General features: G+C 42.7%; 1 protein-coding gene across 4 annotated transcripts; it reads left to right on the top strand.

Moving 5' to 3' along the window:
• Nucleotides 1-3,037: 3,037 nt before the first annotated feature.
• On the top strand, nt 3,038-20,538 carry LOC119209395 (oxysterol-binding protein-related protein 1-like). 4 transcript variants are annotated; one of them, XM_062557640.1, is made up of 28 exons: nt 3,038-3,172; nt 3,486-3,658; nt 3,733-3,806; nt 3,884-3,958; nt 4,105-4,127; nt 4,252-4,369; nt 4,635-4,779; nt 4,945-5,012; nt 5,800-5,844; nt 6,057-6,130; nt 6,461-6,524; nt 6,679-6,780; nt 6,885-7,004; nt 7,140-7,218; nt 7,413-7,519; nt 13,284-13,452; nt 14,751-14,934; nt 16,869-16,944; nt 17,275-17,409; nt 17,632-17,729; nt 17,848-18,030; nt 18,115-18,222; nt 18,315-18,404; nt 18,575-18,692; nt 18,782-18,898; nt 18,994-19,117; nt 19,202-19,292; nt 19,700-20,538. In XM_062557640.1, exons 2-28 carry the CDS (start codon nt 3,535-3,537, stop codon nt 19,800-19,802), a joined length of 2,814 nt encoding a protein of 937 aa, XP_062413624.1. In that variant the 5' UTR covers nt 3,038-3,172; nt 3,486-3,534; the 3' UTR covers nt 19,803-20,538. The 4 variants fall into 4 exon arrangements, with proteins under 4 accessions (XP_062413624.1, XP_062413625.1, XP_062413623.1 ...); XM_062557641.1 differs by having other exon boundaries at nt 4,105-4,216; nt 4,284-4,369; nt 6,745-6,780; XM_062557639.1 differs by having other exon boundaries at nt 4,105-4,216; nt 4,284-4,369.
• Nucleotides 20,539-20,630: the final 92 nt, after the last annotated feature.

The following is a 20,630-nucleotide window of genomic DNA, read 5'->3' as shown; positions in this document are numbered from 1 at the left end:
CTCACACCTTGATGCGCACAGCACATGTGGTGTATCTATAGATTTTGCTTCTTGTAGTGTGAATGTAAAAAAAAAACAGGCATACAGAATGCTTTGAAATGAGGTCATTTACATAAATTTGCTTGATGAAGAAGGTGAGCCAAATGAAAGATATAATCTATTCAAAAACAGTGTCCCATCTATCTTTTATTTTAAAGGCACTTAGACGGCAATTACTTTAAAATGATATCCCTCATGAATATAAATACCTATTATCAATCCTATTGACTATAACCCTGTGAGAAAAGTCGCTTAACCTGATGAACCACCTGGGTTTATTTAAAGAGGAGAGAATGCTTTGGAGAGCATTTTGGAGAAAAACTGCTGCGTCTGGTGATGAGCCGCATTGAAATGAGGGTTTCAATATCAAGGGAGCACAAAGGAATTCAGACTGTGGGATTCATCTTAAAGAGCTCCTACAACACACAGAAAAGCATTAGAATTGGTTAACGTTACTTAGAGAAAGCTTTTAATTTGCACCCCAGGTAAGCCCTCTGCGTACTGTCAGCACTATTGAAACATGGTTAGTGGGAAAAACCGTGCACTTTTCTCACGCTGTACAACAGGAAATTCAGTGGAACCAGAAGGGATTTTAATGGCCCTTAACTCCAACATACGTTTTACAACTGCGCCAAAAAAAAGCATCAATGTGTCAAAGAAATTGATTTCTCTGAAGCAAATCACATAATGCAGTGAAATGAGCCTCTCTCCGATTCAGAGAGCTCCCGGTGAGGGAAATCATTGCTGTACTTCTTTCCCTTATACCTTTCCCTCACTCGCTGTCTTTCTCGCTGTCCCTAAAATGTCCCCACTAGGGATTCTATCTCCTGGTTCCTTTTGAAGCAGTGGCCTCTCTTTGCCTCCATTATCTTGTAATTTGCGAGGGATTACGCTCTGGAGCACACACAGTCCACCCCGTTGCTTAAGAACTGTGACAGCTTACAATAATTGCCATGCTAATTAGCAGGAACCAGCCCAGTGCGCTTCTATCCCTCACCAGACCTGGTATGATGAATATGCTTAGATTCTGTAGCAGCGTTTCAACAACTTCCCACACATTATAATTATATGTAAGCAATATTACGTGCTAACTGCATGGGCTGATGTTCTGAAGAACAAAGGGAGAAGATTGCCACGGAGAAGGTTGAATTTTAGAGTTAGACCACTCAGACTCAGTATCACTTTCCCCGAAAACAGTATTTCAGACACATTTAAACATCGGATATGTTTGTTCATATATACATACTATATGCATATGTTCTGGCCATTTTTGGTATATTGACACAAAAACGTGTGAATCTCCTGCGGTTGAGCGGGGAGCTGACACATGCAGTGTGCTTATGTGTGTGCTAAAGACAAAACAAAAACAAAGCAGACATCCCCGGAGAATGAGGTGAGTGACTATCAGCTAATTAGTTGAAAGACCGCCTTTGACCCAAAATGCATTTCTCCATTGATTCAGGCAGGTACTCCTTTCAATCAAAAGCATTACAGCTGCCAGAAGAGCGCGGCGCTAATTAGGACCAGAAGTAAGATATGGTCGCTTAAAATGAAAAGGGAAGTCTAAATTTTCCTCAAGCATTATGCATTAAACATGATGTCTGTGTAAATAGGTGAGAGCTGAGTTCAAGCACGTTTTCCCCTTAATAGCCAAGACTAACAGACAATAGGCCGAGGCCAAAAATGTCCTGTTTGTGTCAATGATTGCACTCAGTAAAACCACTAACTCTCTACATTGTTCGGCTGGGGATGTGGAGCCTGGTTGATTAAATTGTGAAAACACTTCATGAATAATTACTTATTCAATGAATTATGTCCAATTACATAGACATTTAATGTAACTATATTTGCAAACAGCCAACATAACTTTCCTTTTGTCTGTTTAGGTTTGTCTTTGTCAGAGCAGTCTGTTTTTTTTGGCATAATTTAGACGTGCTAACTCTGAATTTGTTCTGAATTAGCACTGTGTTTGCCTGTTTCAAGCTCTGTTAGTTGTCTCAAGATAATTTTTAAACACATATAGGGCAGATTTATATACCATTGTTTGGAAACGTGATTTAGTTGCTTCGGCATTTAGGTCCAATCCCACTGGGTGGTGTTTATCCTATTTTGACCAAGCCTTGCAGCTCTTCTGGGTATTTGTCAATCATTGAGGTTCCTGGTCAACAAAGCCCTTCAAAAAGGCATCTCCCTTTTCAAATAGCTGCTTACTCGTCTTTGAAGTCCTCGCTGACACCTACTGTACTTCTATTATAGTAAGACATCCCATCATCCTCTCTGCCAGATGCACTTTCACCAGGGTACATAATTGCTCAAAGTAAAAATGTCTTAAAAGCCACACACTCAGAACTGACCTTCAGTACCACAAAATTGTCTGAAGCTACAATTCCTCACAGAATAGAGCCAAAAATACCCGAAATGATTGACCTTTAAAACTCAAGTCAGGTGCAATTAGGGTTGATATGCGGCTACAGTGTGTCAGAAGGTTTTTGTGGTTAATTTCTCTTTGACAAAAGCGTGGGAAATAAACACAGCTTGTTACATTGCCTGGTATAGCAGATACTTCCATCTAGTGTACAAAAGAAGAATTGGACTCCGGTGATTGCTTCTGCACTGTAAAGTCAAGACTAACAAAATAATAGGAATACCATTATAATAGTAATCCCATTATGTATTATGTAATGATACACAAGAGTCTGCCATTTCGAATGTAGCCGCAATGTGGCATAGAATTAGACAATTATTTTCAAGGAACAAAAAGGGGGAAGTACATTTGATTTGGATACAACCATCTGCGCCCTGAATAGTAACTGGAGCCCAATTGATCAATTACCAGCCCAATTAAATACAAAGCAGTCCACTTGTGATCCAACTAGCACTTTTCCGAGGAACTGAAAGCTAAGTTTATTCTTAAAGTCACATAATTAGTTTAAAATATTTAGTTTTGTGTGTGTTTTTGCTACTTTGGGGTTGAGGGGGGAGACCGTACCATAGCTGTCTGCGTGTCTGCGTGCTCCCGTACAGCGTGGCCGGGTCACGTGACGGCCCCCTCAGGTTGTGTCAGCTGGTGACGTGATCAAATTACCGCGGCGCTGCTTCGGGTCGCGCTGCTCTGGCTGGAAAGTTGAGTCAAGTGAGATTCCAAAATCCCCACTTCTGTGTCTGAAGTTGCTAACTCATTTTGTTTAGCGTTGTTTTGCAAATGAATTACTCTGTTAATGCGTTCCTTCCCTTTGGTAATGTCGGTTTTAAAAATAACTGCGCGAGCTCAAGTGAACCTTCAGTGAAATTAACTTAAATAGCAACGTTAGCTTGGAACCAAACTTTTAGCCAAATTTTTTTTCCAGAGACTTCATGTCAATTTGCAACCAATAAGCTATATTTAGCTCCACTGGTGTTTGTCTCCGTCTAATAACAGCCTCGTTGTCCCCAAAATGTCTTCACAGGGGTTTGGATCCGCTTGTTTATTATCGGGCCAAAGGACTTGGTGTGCTTATGGAGGCAGACGCGCTTGAGACAACACTCTTGCGTTGTGCTAAAGAGGGTAACTGTGCAGAAATTCAGCTGCTCCTCGAGTCGAGGATCAACCAAAGCAGCTCACTCAACATCAACTGCACATGTAGGTGAGGAGAAGACGCCATTACCCGCACCTCCGGAGTGAAACCACTCACGTTTCCCTTTTCGTCCTTGTAGCCGGCTCGGGGTGGACACCCCTCCACCTGGCCTGTTGCTTCGGACACCGGGATGCTGTGGAGGAGTTGCTCAAGGTGACCGTACTTTGTGTGTACTTTGCTCTGTATGTCCAGGGACCTTTTATAAACCATTTGTTCCACACGTTTCGCAGGCAGGTGCTGATGCCAATGTGCAGAACCACATGGGTGACACACCTCTACACAAAGCGGCCTTTACTGGAAGACGGGTACAAATAAATTACTTTCCTCTTTACCTTCCCTATTGATGAGTCTATTTTTTTTCATTTTTACAAGACTCCACCAAATATTTCCCATTTTCAAAATCAATTGATTGACGGTTGATTGCCAGATCTGTCATTTTCTCTTTCTCAAGGAGATAGTGCTGTTGCTGCTACGGTACGATGCCGTTTGCAGCATAATCAACGGAGTAGCTCAAATCCCAAAAGATGTCACGATGGATGATGAAGTCATAACCATGCTGGAGGGTATGAAATGCTTTTTGTTTTTGCTGATGGTTCAGCGGCTCTTGTGCGTACTGGGTGATTTGTGCAGCTGCAGAGACCAGGGAGACGAAGCGCCAGGAGAAGAAGCTCCTGGAAGCAGCCAGAGAAGGGGAAATCACCGCTCTGTCCAAACTGGTTAGCCTCTGACCTTTTTGAGTATTTTGAGTAGTGTATTTGACTTTTGTCCGCATCATTTCTACCTAAAGAATCATTTACACACTAAGCATTGCCTTCTACTGCCTCTAAGATTGTTATAATGGACACTACTGGGTTACAATAATTTGTTCAATTCTACTCAACAAGTTGAATATACTTATATATGTTATGTTATAAGTTGGAGGTGTCAAATAGGTGAATGTGAGTTCTGCTTTTTTCTGTGGTTTTCGTTTTAACTTTTCAGCTCAGTGGAAAAGAACCTCCAGATATTCACTGCAGGGACTCTGTGGGGAATACGCCCTTACATTGTGCAGCCTACAGGGGGCAGAAGCAGTGCATCATAAAGCTGCTGCAGTCTGGAGCCAGCCTCACCACTAAAAACAACAATGGTGTATAAACTCAATCTTTTTATTATTTGCACTAATATGTGCAATATGCGATCATAATTTTACTTTAAAGAATGCATCTTTAGGATTGCAGAGGTTTATTCTGCTAGTTTTGATCCTGGGTTTTATATTACATGATGATTTATTGTATGGCTGATTGTTTTGCAGACCAGACGCCACTAGACCTGGTCTGCAGCGATGAACTGAGACCCATCCTAGAAGGCTATCAAGCCAAGGTCTGGGCAGAGAAGTTGTTTGTCATCTTCCCTTTTTAATTGTGTTTTCAAGGTACAATAGCACATTTTCCCACCGAAAGGTTGAGGCAGTGTCATTCAGCGATTGACACGCCTTGACACCAATGTTGCTTTAAAGTATTCTATTTCCTTCATGATCCACAGAGGATGATTCTTTATTATTTTGGCGATCTTAAGGCCACTCCACTGTCACGAAACCGTGTGTAGCACGTACAATATAGACTGGATGTCTCTTCTATTTCCTCTTTTGGGAAATAGTGTTGTAAAACAAAGGTGCACGCAATTACGTTTCTGCATTTTCTTTTTTCACACATCAATAACATGCTCCCTTGAGTCCTAGTGACTATAAAAACCCGCCTTGGAAGCCAGCAGTCCTTGAGCGTCCAGCTCTTGTTTGGATGCCTGATTAGACTGGCACAGCTTCAATGCAGCGCATTGCATAGTCATGGTGGAAATGAAAGAAAAGCACTACGCTATTGAGTAAATTCAAATGATTTCCCATTGACACTATGCAAGTTTCACTGTAAGACGAAAAACATAAAAGATGCTTTTTGCGACGTTATTGTAGAGCCAACTTTCCCCCACAAAATGTTTAAAATTAAAAGCTTATGAATGACTTTAAAGGTTATAAAAATGTCAATGGTGATGAAGCAACACAACCAAAAGTCTCTGTGTAAAGGAGTTTCCTTTGTCTGGTCTCAAGCACTCAAGCAATCAGACTGTCTGTAGAAGAGTAACAATCTTCCCCCCCCCCCCTTTCCCCACAAAGGATCTGAGCAGTGGGGTGCAGAAGATTGAAGGCCGTCTTTGGAAGGTACCCAGATGTTTGAGTGTATTCTTTTCTACTCTATGTGTCAGGCAATATGTTTTCCCCCGACACTATAGACTTTTTTTAACCTTTATTCCTTTCTGTACTTTGGTTTGTATTAAATGTCTTTTTTGTGTTTTCAGTAATGCATCATCTTAAGCATAATACACGTTATATATATATTTTTTACTCCTAGTTTATCTGTACTTGTGTGACAGAGTTCCCGGTTACTCCGATGGCGCTCCCACTGGGTGGTCATTGAGGACGGAACCATCTCCTGGTTTCCCAAACAGTGAGATCATTTTATATTGATACCAATTTCCTCATTTGTATATAGGCCGTTTGTCATGGAAGAAGTTTCTTTCTTGCTACTCCATCATTTAACATTTGATACCTGTAGCAGCAACATTTAACCAGACAATACCTTGTGACCTACAGTGGCTCAAATAAAGGCAAGTCTGGTTCCCTCCAAACATTTCTTTTGAGATGGAGGCATCGGTACCTGTTCCCCAAGCTTCCCCTACTTCTGTACTGTATGCAAATGGCTTGTGTGTTTTTGTGTGATGCGTTGTGTGTCTGTGAAGATGTCTTTGGTTGTGTGCTCATCTGTTCCTCCATACAGGGAAGATGCAATGGGTGGTGTCAGAAAACAGGGCTGCAAGTCTCTGAAAGACGCCTACTGCATGGTAGGTAGCTGAGATTAGACCCTCATTCTAATGGATTAACCTCCAGGACCCTACATGGACGTCCTCAGATCTTTCTGTTGTTGTATTTGAGTTGCTGACTTTTAAGATTTAATGGCCAAGTGGGACTGTAAGTAATTTGTTTTTGTCGTTCTAGGTCAAACCATGGGATCCATGGTTCTTCATGCTCAGGTGCTTTGATGACACTGTGTTTTATTTTAAGGTCTCCTCAAAGACGAATGCAGTGTTAACTAGAAAAGTGAGATCCGGTTCCCCTTCTACACGGTTGCTTTAGCGCTTGCCTGGACAATGTATCTGCAGGGGTGGACAGTGATGTAAATGTTTGGTACTTTATCCCCTCAGAGGTGGTTGGATGCGTTGGAAGCACATTCATCCTATAGCACACGCCACTGTACCCCAGAAGCGATGAGCAACGAGGCTGATGGTGACGTGACGGTGAAGAATCTGTCTCATGCACTTCAGGTAAGATTAAGTCTGGACCTTTCCAGTGAGATATTTTATATATAATATATATATGCGACAGTAGAAAGTGGTATTTTGGAAGGACGGAGGGTTCAATGTAATATAGGTGTCTCTTTTGTCCTGTGCTCTTCTCAGGCAGCCAACACTTTCCAGCAGAAATTGCACAGTGAAGTGTCAATATTTCAATCGATGGTGAAGAATGATGAGAATTCTGGTAAGAGTCGTGGAAGTGGTCAGCTATCGCTATTTTAATTCCAGTGTTCACTGTTTTTAAACTTCTGCTAAAGCTGACATTTAGAAGTCTAAATGATCATGAAAATTACAGTCATCAATGAATCAATATTAATGAAGAAAGTTTAGATGCAGCCAACATTAAACACATGTATGTTTTTTTTGGTTTTTCAAAAGCATTGGCTGCCCCTCTTTTACTGAAAGCCAAAGAGACCAGCGAGCTCTCCAGTGCAACCTGTGCTAGTCTCCATCTGTGCCTGGAACTGCTGTCGGAACAGGAGGAGGTAAACATATCTTCATTATCTTAATTAGGCCTGTATCCACATATACACCGTGGAGAGATGTAACAAACACCATTCAAAATGCAGAATGCTTTGGGCTATGTCGTCCACCATCATGCTATTGTGTTATACTAACACGTACTGTATTTAGATACAGCCAGAACTATAACAACTTTGCAATTTGGGTTATTGTTGGGGGTTTGTAGGCCCTTGACGGGTCCTGGCCGGAATCAATGAATCAAGAGTTAACTGGCTCAAAGTAAAAAATCCAAAAAGTATTTACTAACCAAACAAAGTGAAATGCAATGTGAATAGTAAAATATGTATATATATGTCAGACTTATCAAATCGGGGTGTGTCTTTTGGATGTCCTATCTTTCCAGTGTTTCCCCTACCGTTAAAAGCTGCCCCCCCCAAAAAATGTAAATAGAAATGAAAGAAATGTATTACTTCCAATGCAAAAAGCTTTCTCCATCTTTATGTGACATTAACTGATTGCAGCTAGTGGCGGTTTCATTTCCTGCAAATTCCGGTTCGCAGCTAAACAAGCGTCCATTAACTACGTTAAAATATTTTGTTGCATTAATTAGGCCACAATAATTTCATGGATTAATGTGTTAATTTTGACAGCCCTTTTAATTACGTGACTATGAATTGTTTGATTGTTTGATTTATATTGCATTCATTTCTTCTAACATGCTAATGTGATAACCACTATCTACACATACTATCACACAAACTATAATTCAATTCTAACACTAAACATTTCTACATGTATTATACATTCTACCACTAGGTGTGCTATTCTGCTTAAATCCCTAACATTATTAAACACTGTTTTACGGTGATGTATATTATGATGTGTGCAACATTTGTGAGGCAGGAATTTGACATTTACATTAGATCTACAGTGCAATCCTGTACCCAAATGCATGTTATGGCAAAGATCACATGACGCCCCACTGCATGCGGTTGCACTTAAGTCAGCATACTTTTTTGGGCTTGGCCAACCTACAATCCTATGTGCAGTAAATATACAAGAGAGGTTTAAGGTACAATTTAATGTCAAAGTATGTCCTCGTGGAATGGACCGAGCATGGAACAATATGTAGTGAAAGTAAAAAAAAAATACAATATTTATTTATTCATTTAAGATCTAGTTAACAGAAATGTTCTACTTGATTTAATTGTTTTGGAGGGTAGTTATCTTTTGAGATAAGTACCCTTAGCTGCAGCCCACTAAGCATGTATGAATATTCTCCCTTGCTCATATTGGATGAATAGATCATATTGAATGATAATCCCAGAGCTCTTCCACTTTACATTTGCTAATTCACACCAATCAGGTTTTGATGTCTTTGTGTGTCCCTGTCCCTCCCGACGGCTGTGCTGTGTCCTTTATGGGGGAGAAGATGGGATGGGGGGGGGGGGGGGGCAATGGAAGGACACAGGCGAGATCCGCTTTTATGCTTAGGTCTGCATTCAGCTTGCAGATCAGTGTAGACGCGTGCGCGCACACACGCACACACACACACACGCACACACACGCACACACACCCATGGACTTGTACCACACACTCCTGCTCCAGGGAAAGGCTGTGCATTGAGCAAAGCAAGCGCGTGCATATTCACAGGCTGAGCTGGAGATGCATGCATTCACCGTCTCACATTGAAAATACGACACCTGCGTGCACACTTCCACATGCCAAAGCACCCGAGCACAGGAGAAAGGAGAGACTCCAGTATCAGCACAGGTACAAACCCAGCGATTATTCTGTTTCTATCTGCCGGTTTGTCAGCGTGTCAGCTAAACAACTGTGTGCGTTTGTGTGCATGTGTGCAGTGGGCTGGTCCCTGATGACTTAACTGTAATGTTGAGTGTTTCAAGTTTCCCCATAGGCTGGTTGACATCTGATGTTTTTATAATGTTGCTGATTTGATGGATGGTCTGAAGCTATTCCTCAATATGAGGAAGTTATTCTCGTGGATTTAGTCAGCTAAATTCATAGTGTGAAGTTGAGCATGTTTGAAGTGGTGCCTTCATGGTAAGTTTTTGCTAATATCATCTCAATGTGATACATTCTGTCAAAGTAAGCATGTAGAGGAAAAGATTAAATTACTAGAGGATTAGTTTGATATGATAATGGTGATTGTCAGACTTTTGAGAGAGAGAGATTTTAACACAGCATTTGCTCTTTAGTGTTTGACTGTTATAAAACATCCAGATTAAGAACTGTGAGATCATGAATTGGTCTCAATCTATTTTGTTTGATTTGAATTTGGAATTGGCACCGTGTCTAAATACCCTACTGAAATTCTCAGACTATAGTAGTACTATAATGATGTCTACTACTCTTGTCTTATAAAACCATTTGCATATAGCAACAAAGATTAAAATACGTGAGATTAAGGACCCCTGTGTGGGTGGGTGGGTGGGTATGTATAATAAAAGGAAGATCAGTGAATTAACTTCCCATGCAACGACAGGATGTTTTTGAAGTTGGATGTAACACTGCACAAGGATGCCCAACGCTGCCTGTTTACACAGTGATGTGTGCATTGCCCAACCAAATAGTTTTGGTGTCAACAACGGCTGGATTATCTCAAGGAATAACCCATCACTGGGAGGTTGAGAACATTTATTGCAGTCTCATCAGCCGAGAAGTATTGACATGTAATGTAAAGTATTGCCAAGTTCTTGCCAGGCGACGTCACGATGGACACAAAATGATTCTCTGACAATCGGATGGTATAAAAAGAGCAAAGCGTATTAACAAGCATTACGTAACGCGCTTGTTAAGACATTAAGAAACCCGGCTCATGCTAAACTGGTTCTACTACGTGCACTAACAGGATTATATTTTCTACACTGCTGACTGTCCGTATTAGGCAGCATTACCTCTAATCCCACTCCCATTGTCCTGCCGTGGAGACCCCTATTGCTGCCACTTTCACATTTGTTGTGCTCAGTTTATAACAGAGTCATCACATGCTGATGTACTCTGATATCCGGGTGGAGAGGAATCCGGATTCACAGCACTTTCAGTGTTATGTGGTCCGACACGTTACAGCTGCAGAGGTAAAGTATGCTACAGAGTGCTGGATGCTTACAGTGCACACGGGGCACAGGAGGTTGGTGGCTACACAGCATTTAACGTGGAGAGATCTGAGCGGCTATCTGTCATTTAGACCACACAGGTTATTAAACCCAGCCTTTCTGCTGGCGTTTTGTCTGCCAGAAGGCTTCCAGCTGTTGACACAGCTGTCAAGAAAACAAATTGAGCTTCACAGCATGAAGCCACTGTGGTGTCGCACAGGTAAACGTGTCTGACAGCTTGTATTGCTTTGAAGACAGGAGAGTGGCAGCATAGTACCCCCCTCCCCCCCCCCCCTCCCATCTGAAGTTATTCATAGTCAATAGATTTTTTTTTAAAATCTACAGCCGGTGAGAGATCGGATTGATCTTCAAGCCCTTTGGGATTGGCGAGTTTACCAGTTTAACCTTTACATTAACCATCCCTATACAGGTAGCTGACCTGGTGTCTGCCATCCCTCACCCAAGGGAGACTTCACAGGCCACTACTTAATGTTTGTGTCGGTCTCTTCAGGGACTTCCTTCTTTTTCAGTTCATTCTCGACAGGGAGTGTGTATGCTGCCTTTTGGGGATTCTGACCTTTTTAGCAGAGTATGTGTACCAGGTGATACTTTGTGGTACTCCTTATACTTAACTGGCACTGCATCGCTATGATGTACTGGTAACATTTTTTTTAATTTGCTTAGCTGGCCTCCATCATATAGTCGTGTACAGCTCGATCTACAAATACAGTCTGAAATGTGTGTAGAGTAATGCGACTGCCTTTTGGGATTTGCTTCCCCTTCGGCAGAGAGAGAGAGAGCTTCGACAACGAAGTAAAATTTCTCCCCTTTGGGGTGTTGGCCAAGGAGAAGCTTCCCTCCCAGGCTCCGGCAACTACAGGCTCAGCAGGGCTTAAAATAGCGCTGTTTGTGCTCAGGCGAGAGGATGCTGTGAGAGCAAAAGAGCTGGCCGGGCTAGTTACACAACAAAGTGTCCTCTGCCTGGATGGGCTCTTTAGCCAAGTGGCTGGGACAAGGAGCGTTAATACAGGCTCTCGAACGTCAAGCTCCATTTTTCTACAGCGCGCACATAAAGAGGCACAAATTAATTGGAGCTTGTTTTGTTTTTTTTAGCACACATTTGATATGCGACATGGATTTCGTCAGCTGCTTTCACTGCTGTTTTGATGCATAGACGGCCTAATTATCTTTCTCACTTTTCTGCATGAATGGACTGCTTACAGTTGGAGCTGAAATCTGGGAGATTTTAGTGGGTTTCTCAATGAAAATCGAGCAATATCACTGAACTGTATTTCTAATTTGCTGGGAACATGTCCTACAGGGGCTGAACATACAGCAGCACAGGTGTGATGACGGCTCCAGTGAAATGTGTGCTCTGCTGTGGGTGGCAGGCTGCTGAAGTGCCGAGGTTGAAAGAGCTAGTGTTAGGGCTTCCCTCACAATTACTGCAATCTTATTGCATCCAACGGTACAGGTCTGTATACAGTGCTTATGGGTAACTTTAGGGAGCTGTTTTGACCAAAGGTGTTTGGTTGTATTGCAGAGTTTAGATCGTTGGTCATTGATCATTCTTCTATATTAAAGTCTAGTGTAGGGTAGGTGTAGTGTAGGTTTTCATTATGCCCTTCGGTCTTTACATAAAATGTCCTCAGCTGGTATTGGGCTGCCTCGATCGACTAGCATGGATTGGAACCGATCAGTATTCATTACAAAAGGCCGGATCGGCAGCCTTGGGCAGCTCGTCTTCACCACACAGTATGTGTGTTTGCAGAATCATCATTATTATCATCATCTATAAATAGTTGATTTATTTACATATAGCTTATGATTTCCAAAATTCTTGTCAATCAGCACTACATCCAAATCTCTGGTGGCGATCAGTGAAACGTAGTTCCAGGGATGGCGTGAGCCACGTTCAGGGAATACATTTGGTTACAGGCAGGAATTCTAGCCCACGCTGAGCATCTGCAAGTGCTTTTACAGGTGGTTGTTTCTTTCCGATAATACTGAACTTTTCGTCTCCAATCCAAGACTTTGGCACCCGCCTTGCAGCCTTTGACTTCTAGTGTGATTTGCAAGCTCCTGTTTCTCTCCTGCTGCCTCCCCCAAGGTGGCACCTTTTAATCCAGGGAGGCTATTTTCAGAGCACTTTCTTTGCCTTGTGAATGCTTTTTGTCTCTTTTATTATACTTAATCATTATAGTGCACTGAGTTTGGAAATGCACTTGCAGTTTCTTAAAAAAAACAAAACTATTTGTTTTAGCCATTGACTTATTCCGCTTCACTTGTTTTTATGTCAAACCGCCAGTCGTCTGTCTAGTTAGCGCAGGGCGCCCGACAGACGAGTGGGACAATAGGAAACACTGATCTGGCTCGGGTTGCCCTGAAGGGACACTCAATCCTGGGCCACAGGGATCTGGGGGACCAGGGTGTTTAGTTCTGACTCAAGGAAACTGGATACGTGGATCGGGAACAATGACATGCCCCAAAGACGCACGCTGTGGGCGCCCTAGAAGCGCCTTCGTATCAAACAACCACCAGTCAATCAAAACCGTCTACATGCTTTACCGATCAAATTGTTATATATTCAAAAGATGTATGGATGCATAGACCTCCTCTGGGGTGTGTGTGTCTGTGGGTTTTATCTCTCGGTGGTCGCTGTGTTTGCAGGTGTGGAGCCTGAAGTTTGAGCAGGAGGTGGAGAAGAACCAAGCTCTGACCGAGGCCCTCCAGACGTTGGCCACCGAGAACCACGAAGTCAAGCGCTCTCGCGCCAAGAGCAGGTGGTCGTCTACCCTCAGCACCTTCAATGAAGAAGACTTCTATGATGCTCTGTCAGGTCAGCAGCCACTAGGTGCAAACTTATCAAGACGTTAATATCTCACTGGGGTTATCTTTTTTTTTTAATATACTGGTCGCAGTTATTTGGACGGGTCATTATTTTGACAAACTAGTACAGTGCTGCTCAAAATAGTCCTACTTAGAATGAGCCAGATGCTTGGCTTGTGGTGTGAATAACTTGACACTGCAGTTCCTCAGTAATGAAGTAGTTTCAGTGAAACAGGCCTTCAGTCAGGAAGAAATGCCCACAATCCCTTTTTGTGGAGTTTTTCTCCTCTTGTAGTACAGAGCAATGCTTTCACAAGTGTTCGAATCGGCATATACACAAATCACGAAGGGGCATCAATACAAATTCATGCTGTTGGTCTCACAGCATTCTGCTGTTTGACACTTGTCTCCAGTTTGGCGTTGAAGTGCAAATAAGTTGGGCTTGCAAACGGATGTAAAAAAACGCTCGGTCTTCAAACATCTGCTCGTTGCCTGTATTATATACGCACTTGTCGGAAACATAGGCCTCCATCAGCGCAGCGTCGTTCTAGTATCGAAGAGCTTCCGTATTTGGTTCTCACTTGACTCGTAGCAAAACTTGCACAGTTCAAAATTCTAGCTTAGCTGCGTGTGTAGTGAAATGTATCTTAAAAAGTAGTGTCTTTGTTCATCCAAAAGCCTCGCCATGGTAATTATTTACACGAGGCTTCCTCCTCCAACATGTTTGTGCACCTTGGACAAAGCTTTCTCAGGAGTCGTTGCATTATTCATCGCCGGCCCCAAAATATTTCTTAGGCAGTGACGCCCGTAGACTCTAAACTTTGCATATACTTAATCATTTTTTGCACGCTGAGTTAAGTGTGTAAAACCCCCAAAGACTGTATATACCGCACAGCCATGCAGCTGCTGTGTCTTTAACCTACGTGTCTGTCTAGACTTTATTTAGTATGGCGCTGCATGCACCAGTCCCCCCGTCATAGTGTACACACACTACTCTTCCCTCCCTTTGTGTAGGTGACACTACCTGTAATGTTACTGACAGAGGAGGCGCAGCATCAAGCGAGCACACGGCAAACAATGTTGTAGGAAATGAAGCCTGCGTGTGGCCTCTCATTGGAACACAATCCTCTGCTGGGGTTTGGCTGTCAGCAGGGAGGAGGGGGGGGGGAGGTCGGAAAGGAACTGGAGCGCATATACTTTTTCGTGGGCGTTACACGGTTCAGGCTGCCGCTCTCTGAACCGGGCCACTAGAACTTGTATGTGTCGGCGCATGACCCGGGATCTTCCCCCTGTCGCCCCCCCACACAGAGTCTGACTCGGAGGTCTCGGTGAGCGGCTTCCTGTCAGTGGCCGGTCACTCCGGGGAAGAGGACGAGGGCAGAGACACCCCCCTTCTCAGCAGCCAGCGCCATCCCAGTGCACTCGGGGGGCCTGCCGGAATGTCAGGGGAGGGTAACCATGGCAACCAGCACAATGGAGTCGAGAAGCACAGGTGGGACGTTCTCCAGTTATGATGTCATGCTTGTTTACTGGCTTAGTGGAACGTTTGGAAATTTAAAGTCAGCCATGTGGAGTGCTCTTTTCAAACAACCTGTCTGTCGTTTGATTTAAAAAAAAATAATAATTTAAGCATATTACCATTAAACATGGATACAAAAACTACATTTGTCAGACCATAAAGAAATGAACTCTCCTCTCGAGGTTCTCCCAAAAAACACAGCAACATGTTTCTCCAAGGCTTTGTTTAAGATTGTCTCTGCTGATGGCAGGATTCAGTATTATTTAACTAAAACTAATATTGTACGTGAAATTGTAGATGCAGGCCTGATGACTGGTTGTAGACTTCATTACAAAGAGGAAAGTCAAAGGCTCCGCAGGTGAATTCGGATACCTCCACTCGGTCTGTTTTTGTAATGGCGTGTTTGTTTGAGCACCCGATCCTCAGAGAATTGCCCGTTTTTTTATTTCCCTGACTGACAACTCCAAAAGCCACTAAATAATGTAGCGCATGGGGCTTTTCTTTTGTGAAGATTTGACAATCACTTTAATTTCTGTGAATTCTTGTTCTGGCTTGGCCTCTCTTCTTTAATCCAACAAGTGAGCCATGAATAATTTAGCACGTGCTGGCTCAGTAGAGGAGTTGGAGGAAGGATGGCTGGCCGACTGTGTGTGTGTGAGAGAGACTGTGTGTGTGTGTGTGTCACAGTGTTTGTGTGCGCATGGTTGTGCATTAAAGATTCATGCTGTGTCTGTTTATTTGGAAATACTCCTGTCATTTAAGATCCTGTTGTCCCTGGTTGACTGTAGATGGGCCTACATTTAGTTGTTTAACATTCTTTTTTTATATTTACCCCACCATAAACTCTCTAAAATATGTACCAAACAAATTCTTTGATTTTTGATATCACACATGCAGTAGTGTAGATGTATTGTATAAATGTTAAAAACAGGCCTGCTTCAAGTATTGATTTATTTATAAGATTGATTTACTCATAACGGATGACTTGTTTCGGTATTTCAAACAACGCAGTTTGGTTTCTCAAACGTGAAAAGGAGGATTTCTGATCATGTTCAACTTTATTTAAAAAAATAATTTACCCCCCTAGCTATGTCCAAAAACCCTTCATTCATGTTTTCATTTTCATCAACGTCCAATGAAATGAGTCCTCTGTAGAAAGATCCATTTTGTGGCTGAGGCTGATGGAACAGCCTTCCATCCCTGAGCTGCTCATCCTGCAGATGGAGCCAGCCAGCACCCCCTACCTCCCGTTTGTTTATCGACGTAATGGCTTTTATTTGTGTAGTTGCTTCGGCACTCCGCTTCAAACAAGGACACCATCTGCCTCCAGCAAACATTCAGTGAAACAGGGCTGGGAAATAAACTCGGTCACACCACAGAAGAGGTCGATTCAAGCAGCAGAATGTTTGAGAGGGAGTAGAAAAGCTGCATGTGGAGAAATGGCGGCGAGAGAAAGTCGAATCCTAATTAATCTTGGTTGTGGGAAGTTTTTACAAGCCGAGCTTCAAATGCAAAAATATCCATTTCATAATGAGCTGGTCTTTATAACCAGTTTTAGAAAAACACGACGCACATTTGCAGTTGTGCCTCCTTTCATGGGTATTGCATGAGGCTCAAGGCTCATTGGTTTACAGGTGTCCGATGACTTTGTACCCAAAAGGGGGTTAAAGCTATGTAGCCTTTTAAATTGTTTAAGAAAAATATGACTGGTGTTTATTTGTACTCTTCCCAATTCTTGTAGGTATTGGATTTGTGTTCGGTGACATGTTATAGAAGTAATTCCTTTTGAGTGTGTAGAGGACCAGATGATGTGTCCTCAGGTGTTTTTGCCATCTATGATTCCCAGGTTCAAACCTGGGGATTACTGTAATTTTCTCATTATGGCTGAATGCTCCTATTTCCTACAGAACATCTCTACCGACTTCCATGTTCTCGAGGAATGATGTCAGCATCTGGGGTATCCTGAAAAAATGCATTGGCATGGTGAGAAGGCTTTTCTCATTTCACTAATTAACGTTTATTTGTTGCTTTAATCTACTGTTGGGAGAAAAAGAACGACTCACTTGAGATATTTTTAAAGTACAATGAGGACTAAAATGTACGTAATTAGGCAAAATTAGTTTTTGTTCCTAGTCCTTACCTAATGGCTTGAGGAATAATGTTATTAATTTCTGTATCAAAATGTGTTAATGAAATTTGGACCGTATGTATGCTTTATAAATATGGGGATTGAGTCTTGTAGTTAAATTCAGAGCTGCACTTCATAATAAACTGCTCACGGTTTCTTGTGTCTTCTCTCACGTCTTTTTTCAGGAGTTGTCAAAGATTGCCATGCCTGTGATATTTAATGAGCCTCTGAGTTTCCTTCAGCGGTTAACAGAATACATGGAGCACACCTACCTCATACACAAGGCCAATGCCACGACGGATTCTGTGGAGAGGATGAAGGTATCTCAATCCAGCGTTTACTTGCTTTGGTAAAAGCAATGGACACAAATCCAATGGCTAATCACCAAAGGGACGTCTTCTATTGTCGAACGGAGCTGTAGAGTCTTTTAGGATGTGCTATAGCATTGTGATTTTTTTACTGGGGTTTTTTGCAAGGGGAAAAAATCCTGTTGGTTTTTGATTCGGTGACCTGTAACTTAAAAGCACACGAATGCCTTTTAGTGTGTTGCAGCCTTTGCCGTGTCTGCTGTAGCATCGCAGTGGGAGAGGACTGGGAAACCCTTCAACCCACTACTGGGGGAAACCTATGAGCTCATCAGGTAAGACGGTCTGCCTCGAACGCACTACCATGTTCTAATGCGCACGCCTTTACACAAATCGTGTTGTAAAGATCAATCTCATGATGTTAATATAGAACATGTGCCTGTTCTCCCTCAGAGAAGATTTAGGCTTCAGGTGGGTGTCGGAGCAAGTAAGCCATCACCCACCAGTCAGTGCCTTTCATGCTGAGGGCCTCAACCAGGATTTTGTCTTCCACGGCTCCATCTATCCGAAACTTAAGTTTTGGGGAAAGAGCATAGAAGCTGAGCCCAAAGGACTCATCACACTGGAGCTGCCCAAGTGAGTGGACAGTGAAAGAAGTTTTGAGTTGGCGTCCCCTTCCGCTCCCTTTGTCTTTCACCTTTTACTCCCTTGCCTCTGCAGGTACAATGAAGCCTACACCTGGACCAACCCAACCTGTTGTGTCCACAACATTATCGTCGGTCAGCTTTGGATAGAGCAGTACGGCAGCGTGGAAGTGATCAATCACAAGTAAGAGCAAATCAGACACTGTTCAGACACTGGCTCTGCAGCGGGGCCGCTGCCCAGTTGACAGAATGAAAACCTTCTATCATTCTGTGCAGGACGGGAGAGAGATGCAGCATGATGTTCAAGCCCTGTGGCCTCTTTGGGAAAGAGTTACATAAAGTGGAAGGATACATCCTAGATAAAAGGTTTCTTCTTTACATTTCATTCATCTGATGGTTAATATTGCCTTAAAGCAATGGGGATGTGTCTTGAATTTCGTGATGTGCCCAGTTTGCATATAATTCATCAGTACTGTAAAAACGGCAAGCCTCAGTGATGTTGTATCAAAAGTTATTAACCTATTTCTTTTTTTCAGCAAAAAGAAGCTTTGTGCAATATATGGCAAATGGACTGAATCCCTGTACGCAGTAGATCCGGTTACCTTTGATTCCCACAAAAAGACGGACAAAAAGAGTTTGGATGAAAAGAAGCGGGTAATGAACTTTAGTGTTTTCAACATCACCCGTGTGCCGCTTCCATTCGGTTCAAGTTAAACTTTGATTTTGTGGGTCCGTGATCCCAGGGCAGCGTGGACGAGGAGCCGGAAGAGGTGCCTCCCCCCGACGCTGAGACGGTCCTGGTCATCCCAGGTAGTGAGCTCATCTGGAAGATCACGCCACGACCGAGCAACTCGGCCCAGGTAGGAGGAGAAGAAGAAAAGAGCTTGTGATGGCTATTGTGTGGTCCTCTGTAGACAGTTCAAGGTACCGTAATATAGCATTCTCTCTCTGGCAGTTTTATGCGTTCTCCACATTTGCCATGCACCTGAATGAGCAGGACAAGAGCACTGAGGAAGTTACGCCCACAACAGACAGCCGTTTTAGACCGGACATTCGCGCCATGGAGAATGGAGACATAGGTACAGTGTTTTGGCCTCCGGTTTGATTCCCTATTATGCCACATCAGCTTGAATACGCTCTCTGCAATGTTCACGCTTTCATAGATTTTGCCAGTTCAGAGAAGAAGAGACTTGAGGAAAAGCAGAGACTGGCCCGGAAAAATCGCAGCAAATCACCGGATGAATGGAAAACCAGGTTAGTTAGTGATATGATGTGTTGCAATTGGTCCACTCATTTGTTCTTACTAATTGTGTCCCTATTGTGTTGTGTCATCAACTATGCTGTGCCCTTTACTAAAATACAAAGGAGCGGTGCCCTTGGCTCAAGGTTTGCCTTCTTGCTGTTTTGTCTGGTTTGAAGTGCTGCACCACACCCCCCTCCTCAGGACTAAAGTCACTACTACATCTGCGTGTTATTGAATGCGTTTGACAAGACACTAGCACCAGTGTTTCATACTCGATACTCAGTTTGAACAAGGTGCAGAAGCAACCTTTTTATTCCTTTTTGGTGCGTTTGATTTGTCTTGATTCAATTTAATTTCCCTCTTACCCTCAATGCCGTGCTCCTACTGAATGGATCTTCTCACTGTTAAAACGTTGCAGGTGGTTTGCGCAAGGACAAAACCCTCACAACAAAGCTCAGGATTGGATCTACTTAAAGGGCTACTGGGAGAGGAACTACACCGACCTGCCTGACATCTACTAATAAGTAGAAATACACCAGTCACATGGATATCTACATTTACTACCTTCGGACTTTATCTTCTGGGTTCAAGGGCATGCAGCAATGTCACAAAGCTGGTACAGAACATTAGATGGGGTCAAGGAAATGTGCTGAAAAAATGTCTTAAAACAGTCGACAGGCCGTAAAACACGGAGTGAACACCAGTGGAATATATTCTTCTCGATAGATGTGTGTAAACAGTGGAGCACAAAAACTCTTAAGCTTATTAATTGCGGCTCTTGACCACTTGTGTAGGAAAAACTAGAATGTATTTTGTACACCCGTGCTAATATATAATAGGTGTGAATTTGGTGTGAGCACATTTGCCACTACAATGGAGGGCATATTGATGCCTCCGGATTACTGTTATTGAACTGACACTGATTGTACTTCTGCATGCTAAAATGCAGTACAACATACTCTAATACATCATTTAGAACATTTGTTATTCCAACTATATTGAACCAAGAACACAAGCTCTGCAACTATAGAGGTGTGCGTGTGTGAAAGTTAAGTTCAATTAGCTGTTATATTTGTTTTTCATATTGTACTAGTGTACTAAATGCATGTGCATCGCTATAACTATGCAGGCCTTTGCTCCTTCACAATCAAGCACTGAATATTCCCTTTCTCATGTTGTGGGTAGCTGCTATAGGTTTTAGATTTCTCAATACTGACTTTCTATTGTTTAATAAATGCTTAATGTTGATTACAGGTTCTTGATTTTGTGAAAGCGTCCTTATTAGATTAAGGTGTTACAAGATGAGCGGCAATAAACATGTTCAGTTATTTTACTCCATGCAGTTATCC

This window comes from Pungitius pungitius, chromosome 15 (genome assembly GCF_949316345.1).
Source record: "Pungitius pungitius chromosome 15, fPunPun2.1, whole genome shotgun sequence".
NCBI lineage: Eukaryota > Metazoa > Chordata > Actinopteri > Perciformes > Gasterosteidae > Pungitius > Pungitius pungitius.
This window is presented reverse-complemented; position numbering and strand designations above follow the sequence as displayed.